Genomic DNA, 18,882 nt, shown 5'->3' with positions numbered 1-18,882 from the left:
AAATATGGGCATTCATTATAATGCCACACAATACATTTTCATGAGAAAATTATAAACAAAATACTACAGTGTAATGCTTAAACACCACAGTATTTCATTTTAGTTAGAAGGAAGTGCTTTACTACAATGCTTAAAACATAGACTGAATAAAGTTTATTAAATTAGAAGGCCACGGCATTTATGAGTTCCATAAATCAGATCAATGGAGCACAGTCAGCTCCAGAAGGTAACTACTGGGCCTCTGCAAATGGACAATCCAAGAGACTTCAAGGCCCAGCTTTGCTATAAATTATTTATAAGGAACACAATGTGGCATTGTGGTAGAACCTAATTTGTAATGTCTTTTTAATGCTTTTACAGCACAACATTTGCACTCATTTCTAATCTCAACAGATGACAGGTTGCTATTATTGAATTCCCATTAATATGAGTTATAGGAACAATATATTTTATTCAATATCATTCACCCCAGGCTGAGCATGAGTCCACAATAAAACATCAAAATCAGTACATTTCCGAAATAGAAAGCACCGACATCCATCATAAAAACCAAACTTTATGTTCAATGCTGTACATTTGACCTTGACCCTATGTATGTCTGATTGTGCAGAAGACAACGATGCCAGTCAGCATCAGTATTTACCAACTCAGCCTCATGGTGGTGCATGAAATACTCTTGCTGATTCCTATTCAACAAAGCAATTAAGTCCATACTTTTAACAAGCGGAGTGTTTTGTTGACCCCAGTAGAATTAATGCATGCCAACTTAAAAAATTAGTCACAATGAAGACTTGGCACAAAGCACATGCTCTATCTTGTTATTTGTCTGCTGTCATGGAAGAAGTAACACAGGCTGAACAAACACAGAAAATAAGCATCAGTTTCATATTATGTATTCACTGGGGGGGAAACACAATTCAAGCAGATTAAATAACAAGTGCACAGGAACTGGCCACCATTTTACTCACAGATTTAAAAACTAGCTGTTGAAAATTTCATTCTGAACTCTCTCTCTCTCTCTCTTGTACGTCTGTGTAATATTTGCACAGGATGCTTTATTCTATATACCAGGCATGTCCAACAGGTAAATGGTAATCTACTGGTAGATCATGGGGTGTTCCTGGTAGATCTTTGGCCCGTCTGTGATCCCCCCCGAAAGGGAAAACAACAACTGTGGCTTCCTTAAAAAAAAAAAGCTCAACAACTTTGGTCCATCCAACAACAATGGGTAGATCACTGCCAGGTTTTTTTTTTTATACTATGAGTAGATCGCAGTCTGTCGGGAGTTGGACGTCCCTACTCTATACAGTACAGGCAGCCCACATTTTAAGCACGACCAATTATGTGCGCAATTGCACACACATGGCAAACCTAGAAGGGACCTGGAAACGTCATAAAAGACATCACTAAAAGGGCAGAACAGGAGAGGAGCAAAGCTGGGTGTTTCAATTCTACGCGATTTCACGCAAACGCACAATGACCCAGAAAGCAACTCCTGCACAAATTAGGAGTTGCCTATATTCCGAATGTGAGGGACGCGGGTGGCGCTGTGGGTTAAACCATAGAGACTAGGACTTGCCGATCAGAAGGTCAGCGGTTCGCATCCCCGCGACGGGGTGAGCTCCCGTTGCTCGGTCCCTGCTCCTGCCAACCTAGCAGTTCAAAAGCACATCAAAGTGCAAGTAGATAAATAGGTACATCTCCAGCGGGAAGGTAAACGGTGTTTCCATGCGCTGCTCTGGTTCGCCAGAAGCAGCTTAGTCATGCTGGCCACATGATCCGGAAGCTGTACACCGGCTCCCTCGGCCAATAAAGTGAGATGAGCGCCGCAACCCCAGAGTTGGCCACGAATAGACCTAACGGTCAGGGGTCCCTTTACCTTTAACTTATATTCCGAATATAAAATAAAAATATCTCTTTCCCCTCCCCAACCACCAAGTACTCTTGATGCTTTTCCTACTTCCACTACGGCCAGTCCTTTAAAAAGCCTTCCTGAACCATTGGCATACCAATTCCTGCCTCCATGTATTGCATCCTCATAGCACCCCTTGAAACAGTTTGCTTCACCCTCCTACACAGCAAGGGTCATCCCTGGCTATGCAGTTCTTTACTGCTTAATCAAAAATGGCATTTTCTTTTTGTTCCTTTCAGAGGATGCTTGAAGGTACTTTTTTGCATTTAAATACCGTCCACATTTTTCTTTGCAGCTCTTTTAAAATGGTTTCGTTCTGATTTATACACTGGAAGGGAACTTCAGAGTGGTAGAAAGAGGAATCTTCAAAGAATTACAACTCTGCTTACACGTGGTACCGTACAAATGTCTTTCTGAAGAAGGATGAGAATTTTATAAATCTTTGGCACAGGTTTACACAAGTAAAACTCATATTAATAGAACTAGTTCTTGCTCATTATATGAACACAAATCCCATTAATAATTCCATTAAGCTTCCACTTCAGTTCATTATTTTACCCATTCCAACTCCACTATATTCACTGTCAACATCTGCTGCTTCTCTTGAGGAGAGAGAGGGCAAACAGAGCACACACATGCTTTTGCACTCAAAGCAGTTGGGAGGCAGGCAAGCAACAATGATATAAAGCCCATTACACTCTCAACTAAAGGCTGAATGCATCACCTTCCAGCAAGCCAGCCACCATCCCAGGATGCATTATCCAACATCCATGCTTGAATTCAAATTACCTAATTATCAGAGCTACTCAACATGCTTGCTGAATGCTTGCTAAGCAGAAACTTTTAAGTAAAAATGATGCAACTTAAGGCAAGGCGACAAAGACAATGGAGACAAAGAAGAAGGGAGCGCATTTGAAAAACAGCTACAAGTGAAAAATCACATGTTAACCATTTTAGGAAGTCAAATACTACACATAAACTCAGTGAACCAAATGTTTGTGTTGTAAAAACAGAAGCTACTACAGGGCTCCTTGATGACGCTTTTTGGCATAGAGCAAACATGCTGACTTACAGCACAATAATCTCAAGGTAAGAACAACAACACAGGATGTTCTCCAAGTATTATGCTAAATCACCATCACCAGCTCAATATGCTGTATTTCATTTTACATTTGTGACTCAATGCCCCACAGACACCAAAAAGAGCAGCGTCTCCTGGTGACAATTCAAGCTGATATTCTGGAGCCAGAAAAAGGCCGAAAGACCAGGCAGGACCAGGAAAACCAGGACTGCTCTGGGAAAACCGAAGTGGCATGCTAGATTTTGCTGGTAGTTTTGTATTTTAGGGTTGCCATTGGCTCCACTACATAACCTCACATGCAGAAACATTTTTGGGACAAGAGGTGGCTGAGCAGCCCATACTTTTCCAGTTGGTTCAGGTACTATTACACTTGAGTCTCCCGTATAAAAAGAGGCAGCAAGTACCCCTTGAGCACCAAAGCCTACTCTTGACCAAAGGAGCCTTCAGCACAGGGATCTGCTAATCCATGGAGGCCGCAGTTTGGGAGTACATTTGCAGTACATTTAGCAGCAGCCCTGCAGCAAACATCTCTTGTAAGGATCCAGGCCAGTGTTGCACCTTTATCAACAGGGCTGGGTATTCATGGTGATACAGAGAAAGGACAGGGCCAGTATGTCACTTTTCACCCAACTGAGATATTTCTCTCTAAGTTTAGCACAAAGCAAGGAACTGAATTCTCTCCTCTCCTGAGTACTCTGTAAATAGCATAGGAGAGGTCCTGGCAGAGACAACTGCAAGAACCTGGCTGGCCTCAACAATGAAGGACAGCCAGCCTCTACAGACAGACCATGAAGCACCTGTTGCAGTTATACTTTGTGGTTGACAGCTGGTGAATGAACCCATTGACTTTGACTTAAGGAAATCCTTCTGCCTGGATCTACCAAGGGTTTCCCAAACTCAGGTCTCCAGCTGGTTTTGGACTACAATTCCTATCATCCCTGACCACTGGTCCTGCTAGCTAGGGATGGTGGGAGTTGTAGTCTAAAAACATCTGGAGACCCAAGTTTGGGAAACCCTGCTCTAGCAGCTTCTTCAGTGAGCTACTGACATAGTAATTTCATCACCAGCTTCGTGCCAGCAGGACTTGAAAAGTTTAAGAATTGAAAGTTTAGTGTTCCCTTTGGGGCCTGCTATGCTGCCAGCCCCAGTATTCCCAAATCCTCTTCCTTCCAGCTTCTTCTTCTAGGATTAAGTAAACTTCTCTCAGCAAGAAGTCAGCTGTAAAAATGCTAGCAGCAGCAGGAGCCCTCCTGTTTTAACAACCTCCTGATGCTAATGGGACTCAGGAGGCTTAATTATGGAAGGTGATGGTGGTGGTAAATTAGGAGAAATCATGCAGATTCTTATGTAGCAACTGCCAAAGCTTTCTGCGTCGGGCACAACAAGAAACAATAGAGAATGCTTGGGTAAGAACGTAGGAAAAGCCCTGCAGGATCCGGACAACACAGTGGGTAACCAGACGCCTATGGGAAGTCTGCAAGAAGGACCTGAGCACAACAGCATCCTCTTGAATGACAATTGATATTCACTCAAGGAAAAGTGTGCGCTCCATAACATATGGTGGTGAGAATGGAGTTAGCAACTGGCTACTACAGTAGAAGCAGAGCCAGTGTTTAGTTCTTTTGGCTGGTTGTCACAGGTCATGACAACCTCAAATTAAAACAGTTACAAAAAAATACATTACATAGATTTGATAAAGCTTCTAGTTAGAGGATGGATGGTGAAGGAAAATCCTATCAGCCAGGGATAGTGCATGCAAGCACACTTTCACAATGGATGAACAGGACCCATTCATCACAGAAAAAGGAGAACGGACAGTGGTGCCCCGCAAGACGAATGCCTCGTAAGACGAAAAACTCGCTAGACGAAAGGGTTTTCCGTTTTTTGAGCTGCTTCGCAAGACGAATTTCCCTATGGGCTTGCTTCGCAAGACGAAAACGTCTTGCAAGTTTGTTTCCTTTTTCGTAAAACCGTTAATACCCAGGGTGCATTGCTTGAAGAGGTGCAGTTGCGACTTGACTTCGAGGAGCAACACATTGCACGCGGTGTGGTAGCCTTTTTTGAGGTTTTTGAGGACTTTGCTGATTTTTGAAGCTTTTCCAAAACTTCTTTTGCAGCCGTTTGGTAAGTTAAACTTTTAAAACTTTTTTGGGGTTTTTTTGGATTTTGGGTTGGGGTGTTTGGAATTCAGGGACTTGGTGTTGGGGAGAGGTTTGCAAGAATCTGGGAGCTTGTGTGGGGTTTTTTTGAATTTTTATGATTTTCTGTGACCATTGGGCCATGTTTTTTTTAAAAAAAAAAATTTCTGGGTTTGAATTTCTGTGTGGTGGGTGGCTGGGGGAACAGTTGGGGAGGGGTTTGCAAGAATCTTGGAGCTTGTGTGGGTTTTTTCCTACATTTTTATGATTTTCTGTGACCATTGGGCCATGTTGTTTTTTTAAAAAAATTTCTGGGTTTGAATTTCTGTGTGGTGGGTGGCTGGGGGAACAGTTGGGGAGGGGTTTGCAACAGTTGGGGAGGGGTTTGCAGGAATCTGGGAGCTTGTGTGGTTTTTTTCTGCATTTTTATGATTTTCTGTGACCATTGGGCCACTCTGCTGTTGTTGTTTTTAAAAAAATTCTGGGTTTGAATTTCTGTGTGGTGGGAGACCGGGCTGTTTTGGAAGAGGATGCCCAAAAGGACTTTCATCACACAGGAGGAGGCCAAGTTGCCTGGCCACAAGCCCATGAAGGACCGTCTGACCCTGCTCTTCTGTGCCAATGCAAGCGGCGACCTGAAGATCAAGCCCCTGCTGGTGTACTACTCGGAGAACCCACGGGCCTTCAAGAAACACAAGGTCGACAAGGAGCAGCTGAGTGTCATGTGGCGATCCAACAGTAAGGCTTGGGTCACACGTGTGCTGTTTGTGGACTGGGTCAATCTTGCTTTTGGCCCTGCTGTCAAACAGTACCTGCTGGACAACGACCTGCCGCTGAAGGCTTTGCTTCTGATGGACAATGCTCCTGCTCATCCTAAAGGCCTTGAGGAGGACTTGTTGGAGGAGTTCAGCTTCATCAACATCATGTTCCTGCCGCCTAACACCACGCCACTGCTCCAGCCGATGGATCAGCAGGTCATCGCCAATTTCAAAAAACTCTACACCAAGGAGCTCTTCAGGCGATGCTTCGAGGTGACTGATTGCACCATCATCACCCTGCGGGAATTCTGGAAGGACCACTTCGACATCGTCACCTGCTTGAAGATGATCACCACGGCCTGGAACGGGATCAGTCAGAGAAATTTGAATTGCGCTTGGCGCAGCCTGTGACCGGACTGTATGGCACCAAGTGACTCTGATGCACCAGAGTCAACAGTGGTGCAGGATATTGTTGCCTTGGGGAGGACCATGGGCCTGGAGGTCACAGAGGACGACGTCTGTGAGCTGGTGGAGGAGCACGACCACGAGCTGACCACCCAGGAGCTGGTCGAACTGCAGGCAGAGGCTGCGCAAGAGCAGGCCTCACTGGAAGAGGAGGAAGCAACTGAGGAATGGCTGTCCTCCAAAGAACTGAGGGACATTTGCATGAAGTGGAAGGATGTGCAGGCTTTTGCACAGCGGCACCACCCTAACAAGCACGTGGCACATGACCTTGCGAACACTTTTGATACGACGGTCATGTCGCCTTTCAGGGAGGTGCTGAAAAGGCGAATGAAGCAGCAGACCATGGACAGGTTCTTCAGCAAGAAGCAAAGAGTGGAAGAGGAACCTTTTTCGAGTGGTCCCCCAGAGTCTTAGAAAATGTACTGTACACTTTGTTGATTTTTAAATGTTTTTCTGTCATGTTTAGAAACTTAATTTATTGTTCCTTCAATTTTTGAAATGCTCTTTACAGTATGTGTGACTTTAAAGAGCACTTAATAAACTCTTGTTGTACCAAATTTGGCTTTGTTTGGACTTTTTTTGACCATAGGAACGCATTAATTGAATTTCAATGCATTCCTATGGGATTTCGTGCTTCGCAAGACGAAAAATTCGCTAGACGAAAAAACTCGCGGAACGAATTAATTTCGTCTTGCAAGGCACCACTGTACTTTAGTGGAGTGGCACATGTATGTGCTCTGTGCATACAAACAAACACACACTAGCCACCCAGTTTATAGCAGAGCCCAAGCCCTGACTCTAAATAAGCCACATCGATGTCTGTGGAGCTACCACCGTTCTACCAAAAGTGCAGGCTACCAGCTTCATTGGTATGCAAGCAGGCAATCTATACTATGTGTGGCGAAGTACTTCTAATCTCCTGCCCAGATTGTCAACCAAACTACACCAAGGGCAAGAGAGTTGATCCCAATGAAGACCGACAAAAATTGCTTAGCTGTGAATATATTTTTGGGGTATGTAATTAGGAGGCAAATGTACATGAGGGTTTCTTAATGTAGCAACCCAGACGGAACCATTATTCACTCAACATCTCTGCTATCATTAGCACCTATATTAAATGAGTAACTTGTAAAGCTGTCCTTAGAGAAGAAAATAGTTTCAGAGTTGTCTGCATGTGCAACAACATGCAAGTGTTTGTTGGTAGCTATAGTTTATCCTGTTCATAAAGTGGAACAGACGAGCACAGAACTCTTAAGGATAAATCAGCATTTGTGCATGTACATGCTTTCTTTTAACACTACAAAGGGCTCCAGCAATGCACTTTGAATCTACCTACTCACAGAAATTATGGCGGTTTAGCAAATGCATATTTACTGGGTGATTTGAGGCTCTTGAGTGCAAAACAACAACAACAACAACAACAACAACAACAACAACAGCAAACCCTGTCCAACAACAACAGCAAACCCTGTCCAAAAAATGCAAGTTAGATTAGTTTCCACCAGAAGTGCATATAAATGGTAGAGTAGGGAAAATTGTACTTTTGAAGAAATATATATATCTATATATATTTACGGGGCCTAGCAATGGCAGGAAAAGGACTTGCTCCCCCCCCCCCCATTCAAAGCTATAGCAGAAGAGACAGTGAATAGACAATCCGCTAAGTGAAAAATCAATTGTGTGGGTAGTGAGAGACAGTTCCGCTTCAACACTTAGCAGATAACACGCTCTTTCATGTTAGGGATGTGTCACCATTCATTTGATAGCCAACTTGCTCCTTCATTTCCAGTGCCACGATTCCATTTCCTGGATCCAAAATCTATAGTGACCCACACACTGTTTTAACTCTTAAGTTGCAAAACATGAAACTATGTATGATGTGAAGTTCCATGAAGGTCACTGATGAGATGCTGCAACAGGAAGGCTATTCCCAAGCGGTTTATGCCCTGGCTTATTAGGTTACATTTAAGGAGAAAATTGCCCTCATGACTTCTTTCTGTTGCAACAGTAGTCACGATGCTCAACCAATCTGTTCTCCAGTCAACAGTATAAAGCAGCATAAACTGAAATAAGAATACCCCTTACACTGTGGGATTATTTTAAATAAAAAAAACCCAACACCCTAAAACCACAAGATCCACTCGCGACGATTATTTATTAGACTCTTGATGTGGATAAACAAATCCACAACTGAGTTGCTAGAGGGCAGAGTTTAAAGGGGAATACTAAAATTTGCAAAAGGATCTGTTAAAATGAAACAACATTGTTTTACAGACAAGGAACACCAAAGCTGGTAGTTTGCACAAGAATTGCTGTGATAGTGTGTTGTGTTTTTTGTTTTTAAAAACTTGCTGTTGTGAAACTCTCTGTGATCTACTGCAAACTCCTAGAGGATTGTCTACCAATAGATCCTAAGCTACCTTCTCTACCTCCCCGACTTACATGTTCAGTTCAATTTCAGTGTGTGCCAACATGCTGTAATGCAAAACTTCAGTGGTTCACTTCATGCCTACGTACTCTCTCAAGATAGCATCAAGATTAGCACTGACAGACAAATGGGTAAAAAGATAGGTATATAGGAAGGGAGTGGGAGTGGGTTGGGGAAGTAAAAAGTAGTGATTCATGATTCATATTTCAGTCCCAATTCCATTTACTATGGATTGCTCTCTCTCTCTCTCTCTCTCTCTCTCTCTCTCTCTCTCTCTCTGCTTTTTTTTTAAAAACTCGCCCTATTTTTGAAGGGTGTTATAGCAGTAAATGATTCACAGCAAGTGGCCTACATAAGAGTGATTGCCAGATTATAATAGTTTAAAATCGTTAATTTAGCCTTTACTTTAAAACTTTGTTATTTAAAGGCATCCTTCAGTTAAACTCTGGTCCAGGAATGGGCAATCGGCATTGCCCTGAATCAAGGAAGAAAAGAGTTTAAATGGGGGGAGTGGGCAGGAATTCCACCATGTGCACAGACAAGCAAAGTGCATGTCGACTAGCCTTCCGCAACCTGGTTCCTTCCTTTTGTTTTAGACTTCAACTCCCATCAGCCATAGGCAGCATCATCATCTGATGGTCACCAGTTTAGCGAAGGCTGATGTAGGTTACATGACCTCTTGGATTTTCTTGCCAGACTATATAAAGGTTCTCCCTAGCTGCAGACGAACCATTAAATCATAGCAGCCAGGTTGTATCCATGCTTGTTCAGGAGATATATTAATTCCACAAAGGGAAACTGAATCTCACTCACTGATTTAAATCAATCTCTCCTACTACGTATTATACTATTGTCCATACAGAGCCTGATTTGGGACTGCAATAAGTCTGGTGTACAGTCATAAGTGGGATGTTACACGCTTTATTTATGAAAGGGCCTAGGTTCAATTCCTGCCATCTGAAAGTAAATCGGGTCCTCCCCTTAAAGAGGGCACATATTGCAGTGAGACCTGGACAACCGATACCCTGTGTTGTGGGTGGGTACATCTGGTCAGCCACAACACCCAATTGGTAGGTCCCTCGGAGCTGGGTGCAACTTGGCCAATGGGACGCAGTCCAAATAGTTTGAGGGACCTACTGTATTTATGCCCATGCGCGTGACCCAGAGCTTCCTCTTTCGGCGCATACATTCGGAACACCCGCCCACCTCTCCCTACTTTTAGGGCTTGTTGCGCTTGACCTTGCTATGCCGTCATGGGTCGTCTGTCGTTGGGACAGGGGCACAGCAGGAATTTCCCCCACTTGGCTGATCGGCTGTTGCCATTTGGGTTTCGCCTGCCACGTAGCAAATTGTCACAACTTGTAAGGTTGCAGATAGGCTCTGGTTCAGGTGATAGGGATGGGACAACGCTCTTGCCATCCCTATGTGAAGGGTATTACGTTAAAGGAATCCAGGGACTCGATGGTTTGGTCAACTCCTGTGAGGGGGTTGTGCCCGCGCCTGAGTCTAGGGGGGCATTTAGGTGGCGGAGATAGCCTGTGCCTGGCTTTCCGCTTATCCAGGTGTTCACCCTTGGCTGACCTATGCTGGTGCCCTGGGTCAGCGCTACCTGCATGGCAGGGAGCTAGTCGAACCAGAGCCTATGCAACCACTCACTTGCTGTAATCAATAAAGTTGTGGCCTAAATTCTGCCAAAAACCAAACCAAAAATCTGAGTCAAGTGTGTATTTATTTAGGGGGGAGGTTTCTGGGTCTGAACATGCAAATAACCCTTTCTGGAATCCTATGTATAATCCTATACATAATCCTATTGAGTTCATGGGATTTGCTTCCAGGTAAATGTTTATAGGACTTCAACTTCATTTACCTATCAGAACCCAAAAGCAAAAGAAAAGAGGATCTCACTTTACAGGGGGTTGGACTACATGGCCCTTAGGGTCCCATCCAGCTCTACAATTCTATACCTCACATTATTTCAGTCAACAGGTTTTTTTTTGAACTGTACTATATTAACTCTCAATATAAGATACAGTCACAATGAATGCTAAAGGTCACTGTGACAAACAAGCCCTGAGTTTGCCTCCTGATGACCCAGCAACCAATGAGAGCTGGTGAGAACAACAGCCAATTAAGAGAGTGAGAGGATGGAATTTAAGTTACAGTGGTGCCTCGCAAGACGAAATTAATCCGTTCCGCGAGTCTCTTCGTCTAGCGAGTTTTTCGTCTTGCGAGGCATTCGTCTTGCGGGGCACCACTGTATATGATGACAGTATAAGGGGCAGATAGGGGCTTTCTGACTGGGTAGGCAGATGAGCTCTCTGTCTGTCTCAGTGGGCTCAGATAGGGATTATCTGTGGGTTAGACAGGGACCTGTGGCAGATAGGGATTTGACTCCCAATGGGAGAAGGACCAACTGTCAGTGCGGGCAATTGGGGTTTTGAACTATTTGAGTGGGGTTAGCTAGACAGGGCAACCCAGCTGCGATTCCCTGTGGGGAAGTTAAATCCAGGAAACTTGGTTTGATAAAGAGTGCTGTTAAAATATATATTAAACTGATATTCTGGAAGTTCAGTTATAAAGCGATGTTAGAATTTGTTAACGTCTCGCTTTGCAAAACGGAACTTAGGGACGAGTCTTTTAAAAATGGAATTCACTTTTCCCTTGCGGAAGAAGGGTGACGGGGAAAGACGCCTGGTTTCTCTGAAAGCAGACAAATGTAGATGACAGCCGTGTCTTTTATATGCAGACAATTTCATTTGAATCAACAGATAGATTAAAGAATACTTAAAAAGAAAACCTGAAGATACATGCAGGGAGAAAAAGTGAAAAAGATGTAAAAGATTCAAAGTAAATAGCTCTTGGCTAACACATACTTTGACTGACTTGCCGGATACTACAGCTCTCTCCTCTTTCTGAAGTCAAAGCATTTTTGATCCAAGTGCCAAAGCCTGGAAACAGTGTCTTTGTATACCTAAACATGTCACACTTGTGATCTTCTAAGTGCTTCCTGATGTAAATTGGTGCTTGAAACCAAGGGCTTTCATCTTCAAATAGGGCTAGGACTGGAGTATGGACAGGCCTCTTGGTTCTTTCAAACGATGATAAACACATTGCAAGTCAACAAAACAAGCATATATAAATTAACTGGAACATCAGTTCTTTGAGTTAATAATCGAAACAAACAAACAAACAAAGAAACCCTGAGGTGCAGAGGAAGTTTAATTTATCAAGCACAAGCACAAACCTCTAGATGTTTTCATTTGGCTTAAAAAAACCAGCCTTTTCAAGTACAGACAAAAAATAAAGCATTATCTTTTATAAAATACACAGCTGAAATCCAATCCAAACCCCTGTAACATAAGGCACAAATAATTAATAGGCTGCTTAAGACAGAGATAGTCAATGTGGTGCCCTCCAGATGTTTTTGACTCCAATTCCCATCAGCATTAGACAGCAAAGTCAATAGTCAAGGATGATAGGAGTTGTAATCTAACAACACCTGGAGGGCAACACACTGGCTATTAGGGATTTAAAGACATGTCAACCAATAGTAACTGGTTTTCAATTCGAAAGGTCAATTGCTTGATAGAGCAATTAAATATGTTGTTTGAACAATCTGTATTGCTGTAAACATGTGAAAAGAAGCAGCCCCAGGAAGAGATGAAAACCATAATCACATTGCCTTCCAATACCAAGCTTCCAGGACACATTAGCAGCCCACTGTAGAAAAGATATTCCAAATACCAGCTGCTGGAAACCACAGGAGAGCAGAGTGCTCTTGTGCTCATTTTCTGCTTCTTGGTTTCTCACAGGTATCTGGTTGGCCACAGTGAGAACAGGATGTTGGACTAGATGGGCCACTGCCCAACCCAGAAGGCTATTTTTACGTTCTCATAAAATACTTAGTGAATTTGTTTTTCATAGGTAAGGTGACATTCAACGCAGAACTAGGCAATGCCCCTATAACGAGAAACAACAACAATAAATCTCATTCTGAGAGACAGATTCATCCTATCAATTGTTAGGATGACTAAGCAGTCTAAGAGCTGAGAAAAATCTGTAATCTGTAAAAAGATGAAAAACCTGGAAACGAAGAATGGCTACCAAAAAAATAAAAAGAAAAACCAGCTATCCCCAATCTCCCTATGCGGAATCCAGACTTCCAATGCATGCATGTACATTTTGAAGCATGACATCAAGTCACTTACAAGTGGGTGGTCTCAACCCACCTGTCAGTTGGCCTGTGGCGAGCTACTTAGATGCCCCGATATTTTACAGAGTTCCTCCTCCTTTAACATAAGCAATTTTCAATCTGAGATTTGGTCAGTAAACACAGCAGGAAGCCACACAAGCTTTATGTTGAAACACGAACAAGTGATAATCGGCTTCTCTCATAATATTTTCAATTTAATTCCCAAGTGAGCATGCTAATGACAATAGTGTGGTGACAATTTTTTGTATGTGAAAAGCTCTTCCAAGATTACCATATATTGCTTATTATGGAAAGGGCTTTTTTTTGTCTGAAGAATCATAGTTTATATCACTAGCTTCTTTTTGAAAACAAGGGCAGTGTTTATTATCACAGTTCAGCCTCAAAAAGGACTCAAACATCTGGTGCAAAAACAGATCAACAACAGCCAGCAGATGGACTCTATGTACAATATCCAGGAGCAGAGGTCAAGACAAATGAAACCACTGTGTTGGCTTTGCAACTTGACTTCTAATCTTCTCCAGACTAAACACATCCAAACAGCAACTACATAATGTCCCAGCTTAGTGAAAGAGAACTTCAGTTTGGCTGTTAACAAATGGAAATAATGTCAAAATGCTTTGGTCATTTTTAAGAAAAGATGTCTGTATTATAAACCTCAGCCAAAATGTTTTCTCTACAGTATTAGCTTATTTCTTTACCGTGGGTGGTAGAACCAATGTGGTATGGAAACGCAATAAAAACTTTTAAGCTTGACTCTGGCTTTCTTTAAATAACTTTATTGTCTCCCTTTCTGGATCTGTTTCATTTGGCACTTAGATTTATTTTAAAAAATGTTAGAAAAACATTCTGTTGATCACAAAGTAAAAAAAAACAGGGGCACATATGGATTCCCATTCTACTGCTAAAAACCTTCTAAAAACCTGCTGGTTTTCCTTTTATTCTCCAATATGTTTTTTTAAATAACTTTCTTATCCATTTTTATAAGCTAGAAAGGAACAAATAAGCCACTGTGTACTAATTAAAATCAACAACTCTTGGCTTAAAAACTTTTTAACCAAGGAAGCCAGGAAAACTTATTAGCAGAACAAATAGGAAAATTAAGAAATCAGCTTTCTCATTTATATTTTATTGTCTTATTGTTTCTTAAAATTGTTGAATACATAATGTTAACTTATTTTTCATATTTACTTTGATTGTTCTTTTTAAACCACTTAGAAATCTGTCAAGTAAGTGGTATCTAAACTTTGCTAAATAAAATATACTTAGAAGGTGGCGCCTGCTAGTCTCTGCAATGTACTCCTCACTCTACCCCACAAAAAACATGGAGATGAAACTATTCCTTCTAGCTTGATTTATAAATCTTTGGCATGGAGGGGAATACTATATGTTGTTCTTTCCCTGCTAAAACATGACACTGACCATATCCATCATAGGCATCCATTCATTCTTCTCCAGCCAATACACTTAAAATATTACACATGCATCACAGGAGTTCAAGGAGGGTATCCCCACACCAAGCTATTCCCACAGCACAACAAAAGTGGTGACACCATGTTACACAAATCTATAAAGAAAAGCTCTGGAACGATCATTAGAGAAAGAAAGAGAAAAGCTCAGAGACGGTCCTCAGTGAAGGTTCACAGCAGACAAAAGAGACAAGCTGTTTGTACACTCTCCTAGAGTATATGCAGAGAGGACAAACCCCTCTACGGAGTTTATCCAGATATCTGCACAGGCACAGAACTCACATGGAGTACTGAAGACAACCAAAAATACTAAAGTTTGCAGAGATAGTTCAAAAGATTGGGACTACTTTTGCATGGCAATCAACAACCGCAAAAGCAGGAAACATGTGACAATGAGCACCCCGGAAAGCACATTTATGAACTATGGGGGAAATAGTCCCAATTGCCTAAAAGTAACGAACCAAAAATGGAATCCCCATAACAGACAGGTTGCATATTCCTCACGGAACTTTGCCCTTTCTTTGCAAGCCGCATTTCAATTGCCTCAAGTGTATATATTGGTAAAATATGACAACACTCGCAGAAAGCTGTTGCTTAATGGCACAGACATTTCAAACTGAGTGCCAGGATGGCCTTTTCCTCCTATAGTTGAACGTGGAAATGGTGGAAACTGTTTACACGAGCCACAATTAGAACGTGGCTGGGGGTTTTAGGGAGAAAATGAGCTGTCAAAGAGGACAAAGTCAAGAAAAATGGCAATAAACTTGGTGCAGAATAAAATGTTGACCCCCAGCTTGAGAGGCTGGGAGATAACAGCATCTCTGATAGCAACAGGAAGTTGTAAAAGGTTATTGATATTAAGATAAGGATTTGTGTATCTGTTGGGGAGAAATGTCGATGACTTGTGCTCACAAAGTGGTACCTGGACTTTTACAATAGGCTTTAAGTAGGAATCATAAAGTAGTAAAACAGCTAGTATTTACACTTTACTGTATCCTATTCAGGCCAAGAAGATAATCATTCTCGTTGCTTAAGTTATCCTGCAACATAAAGGGCATGAGCAGGCAACTAAAGAAGAGAACAAGATAAGACAGCTGTATATACAGGAAGGGGGGGGATAGTGATGTACATTTTATGCTTATGCTCAAGACAGTTCAAGACAGCTCAAGACAGTTTCCCTTTTTAACTATTTGCAATGTTTAGACAATATAAGTTTACAAATGCATGGTAGGGCTTACTACTCCGAGAAACTGCAGTGGTGCCTCGCAAGACCAAATTAATCCGTTCCGTGAGTCTCTTTGTCTTGCGGTTTTTTCGTCTTGCGAAGCACGGCTATTAGCGGCTTAGCGGCTATTAGCGGCTTAGCGGCTATTAGCGGCTTAGCGGCTATTAACGGCTTAGCGGCTTTAAGAAAAAGGAAACAAACTCGCAAGATGTTTTGTCTTGTGAAGCAAGCCCATAGGGAAATTCATCTTGCGGAACGACTCAAAAAACGGAAAACTCTTTCGTCTAGCGAGTTTTTCGTCTTGCGAGGCATTCGTCTTGCGGGGCACCACTGTATATAAGGAAGCTTGAAGGCACCAATGGCACTGACAAGAAGAAAAAAAAAACAAAATCCCAGTGCACACTGTCAAAGACCTTATCGGAAGGTAACATGATCTGAAAGGAAAAGGCGGTATCTTCTAAAGAGGTTTTCCTTAGCTAATACAATATAGAGTACAAAGATCCCCTTCTTACTTTGGTTGTTGCAGCTGCAGAAGAGTTGGCCACAAGCGTGGTTATCACATCACTGTTCACTGTGGTACAAGCAACTGTGGCTGGGGCATGCAGCCGCGAGGGTACAATTGGCACAGGCAGAAGCCCTGGTCTATTGTTGCTATTGCTGTTCACTGTGCTGTTGCAGTTACTGCTGTTCACGTGGTTCCCATTGGTGCTCCACTCCCGGCGATCCCATCCTGTGCGATAATCTCTTTCAAACCGGCTGTGGTGCCGTGACATCTCGGCCAAAGGAGGCTTCCGCCTCTTCTCAAAGGGATTTTCAGAGGTTGCCTATCGAGAACCAAGACAAGAAATAAAACGGTTTTATTAAACTAAGTCTTGAGAAAGGAACAAGTTGTGCTAAGTAATCACGCTCATTTCTTTGTCGTAACATGTTGGACATGACAAAGGAACCGAAGAATTCTGTGGTGTGCCTGGCTTCAAACTGCATTTCAGGAAGTCCTAATAAAGAAAATCCAAAACAAAGGGAACAAAAAACAGAATGAATCTGTAGTGGGGAGAATGGTCTCTCTGACCCTACAAGGAGGTTCCCCAAACTACCTAGTGAGTTATCAGATGACAGTTTACGGACAATGAAACACCACGCTTGAAGTAATCTGCCACTTGAACTCTCAATGAGGGATTAGCTCTTGACAGCAGGATTATATTTCTAACAGCTTCCTAAAAATACTCACTCTGGATCTTGCAACATAGAAAACATGTTTGTATGATGTTGGGGGAAAGTAGTATTGTGTAGGAGTGATGCACAGAATGGGATTCACAACAGCAATTCATTTGTTTCACTCCCAAACACAAGAAAAACAAAAGTAGTTTGGGAAAGATGAAGCTCACTTTATGATCTAAGAATGGATTACTACATGAACACATGAATGTTCTATATTTAAATATGAGAACAACACTTTCCCCACCAAAGAGTGGTAAACAGAAATCTTTTTATGGCCCTGTTTATAATTTAGTTTCCAGCAAATTGTAAAATGAAAGAATATTGATTTTTTAAGGAAATATATTTCATTATCCATGGAACTGTGTCACCAATATAGGGGGCTTTGTATATTTTTATGTATAAAAATTAAAAACACAGTTTTAGTAATTTATTTATATAATCATCAAAACAACATATATTCAGACATTAAACTTTTAAGTTACCTGCCCAAAATGGACTACTCACTAAAAGAATATTTCTGGTATATACATGGGTTCTAAACATACTTATATTTTCCACAAATTTTATTTCCCATAATGGTAAATAATTTATTTACCTAAAACAGGGATGGAGAAACTTTGGCACACCAGATGTTGCTGAACTCCTACCCACAACAGTCCATGTCAGTTGTCAGGAACCATGGCAGCTGAAATTATACATTCTGACCGTAACTGTATTAAAATATTGTCTGTTATAACTGTCTACTGTGAGTCTGTAATAGTTGTTTTTTAAGCAATTCATTTTGATTCTGACACTATACCTATAGGTTAAAGTACAGATTAGACAGAACCTTGAAGCTCACCTAAAAAACAAACAAAATTCAAACCATTTCTATTATTATTTCTGAAGAATGCTCTTTTTTAAGAAGTACAATAATTCTCCAAAGAATACTCACAATTATCAGGACAATTATCAAACAAAAAGGAATACTGGGTGTGTAGACATATGAGGAGTGTGTTTTAGACATCTAAGCAGTGGGAGGAAGCATAAATGTGCCTGATTTTCAGAAATCACTCCCCCCAACCCACAGTACCCTCCTCCACCCCATTCCACATAGTTCAGGAACTTCCCCCCAACTCTCTGGAAAGGCCTTGGGAGTACAGGTGGCTGCAGAGAAGGAGAAAGAACAAGAAACTCTCCCCCCTCCCCAATTCTACATGCTTTAAACGAATGAAATTTAAAAAAGCAAATTCCAGCTGCAGCCATCCCCAACTATTGGTCATGCTGACTAGTGTTAATGGGAACTGGAGTACACCAGTGTGGAGAGCTCTCCAGTACACTGGAGAGCCAGTGTGGTGTAGTGGTTAAGAGCGGTAGTCTCGTAATCTGGGGAACCAGGTTCGCGTCTCTGCTCCTCCACAGGCAGCTGCTGGGTGACCTTGGGCCAGTCACACTTCTCTGAAGTCTCTCAGCCTCACTCACCTCACAGGGTGTTTGTTGTGGGGGAGGAAGGGAAAGGAGAATGTGAGCTGCTTTGAGACTCCTGAAGGGGAGTGAAAGGCGGGATATCAAATAAAAAAAAACAACAACAAAAACCAACATCTAAGAGGGCACACCAAGCTGGGAAAGGTTGGCATAGGTGATGGAACAGCCCAGCCTTGGTTCTTTGTGCAAGAGAAGCATAAAGTACCTCCACAAAAAGTATCATTTTTAGAGAGCTAGGAGTGTTCTTCCCTTACTCCCAGAGCAAAAATAGGACAGGCACACACCCAGCTTTTTGGAGTGGGGCACAACAAATATATTCTTCACAATTTTGTAAAGGGAGCTACATGAAGAACCCCAAAAGAATGCCTCCAGAATTCAGAATGGACATTTTACTCTGCTTCAAGATCAAGGCACCTAACTTTGTAGTACAGTGGAACCTCGGTTCTCAAACGTAATCTGTTCCGGAAGTCCGTTCGACTTCTGAAACGTTCGAAAACTGAGGATCAAAGGGACG

At 42.1% G+C, this 18,882-nt stretch overlaps 1 protein-coding gene across 1 annotated transcript in view; it reads right to left on the bottom strand.

Moving 5' to 3' along the window:
• The window catches only part of KLHL29 (kelch like family member 29), a 404,977-nt gene that overhangs the window by 255,145 nt on the left and 130,950 nt on the right, over positions 1–18,882 (bottom strand). Inside the window, exon 3 of the mRNA XM_080999044.1 lies at positions 16,199–16,510. Within this exon, the coding sequence (XP_080855170.1) occupies positions 16,199–16,459 (261 nt within the window). The 5' untranslated portion in view covers positions 16,460–16,510. The remainder of the gene's footprint in view (positions 1–16,198; positions 16,511–18,882) is intronic.

The sequence above is a fragment of the Podarcis pityusensis genome, assembly GCF_964106645.2.
Source record: "Podarcis pityusensis genome assembly, chromosome: 3".
Classification (NCBI taxonomy): Eukaryota; Metazoa; Chordata; class Lepidosauria; order Squamata; family Lacertidae; genus Podarcis; species Podarcis pityusensis.
The sequence above is the reverse complement of the archived record's forward strand: the minus strand, read 5'-3'. Positions and strand labels throughout refer to the sequence as shown.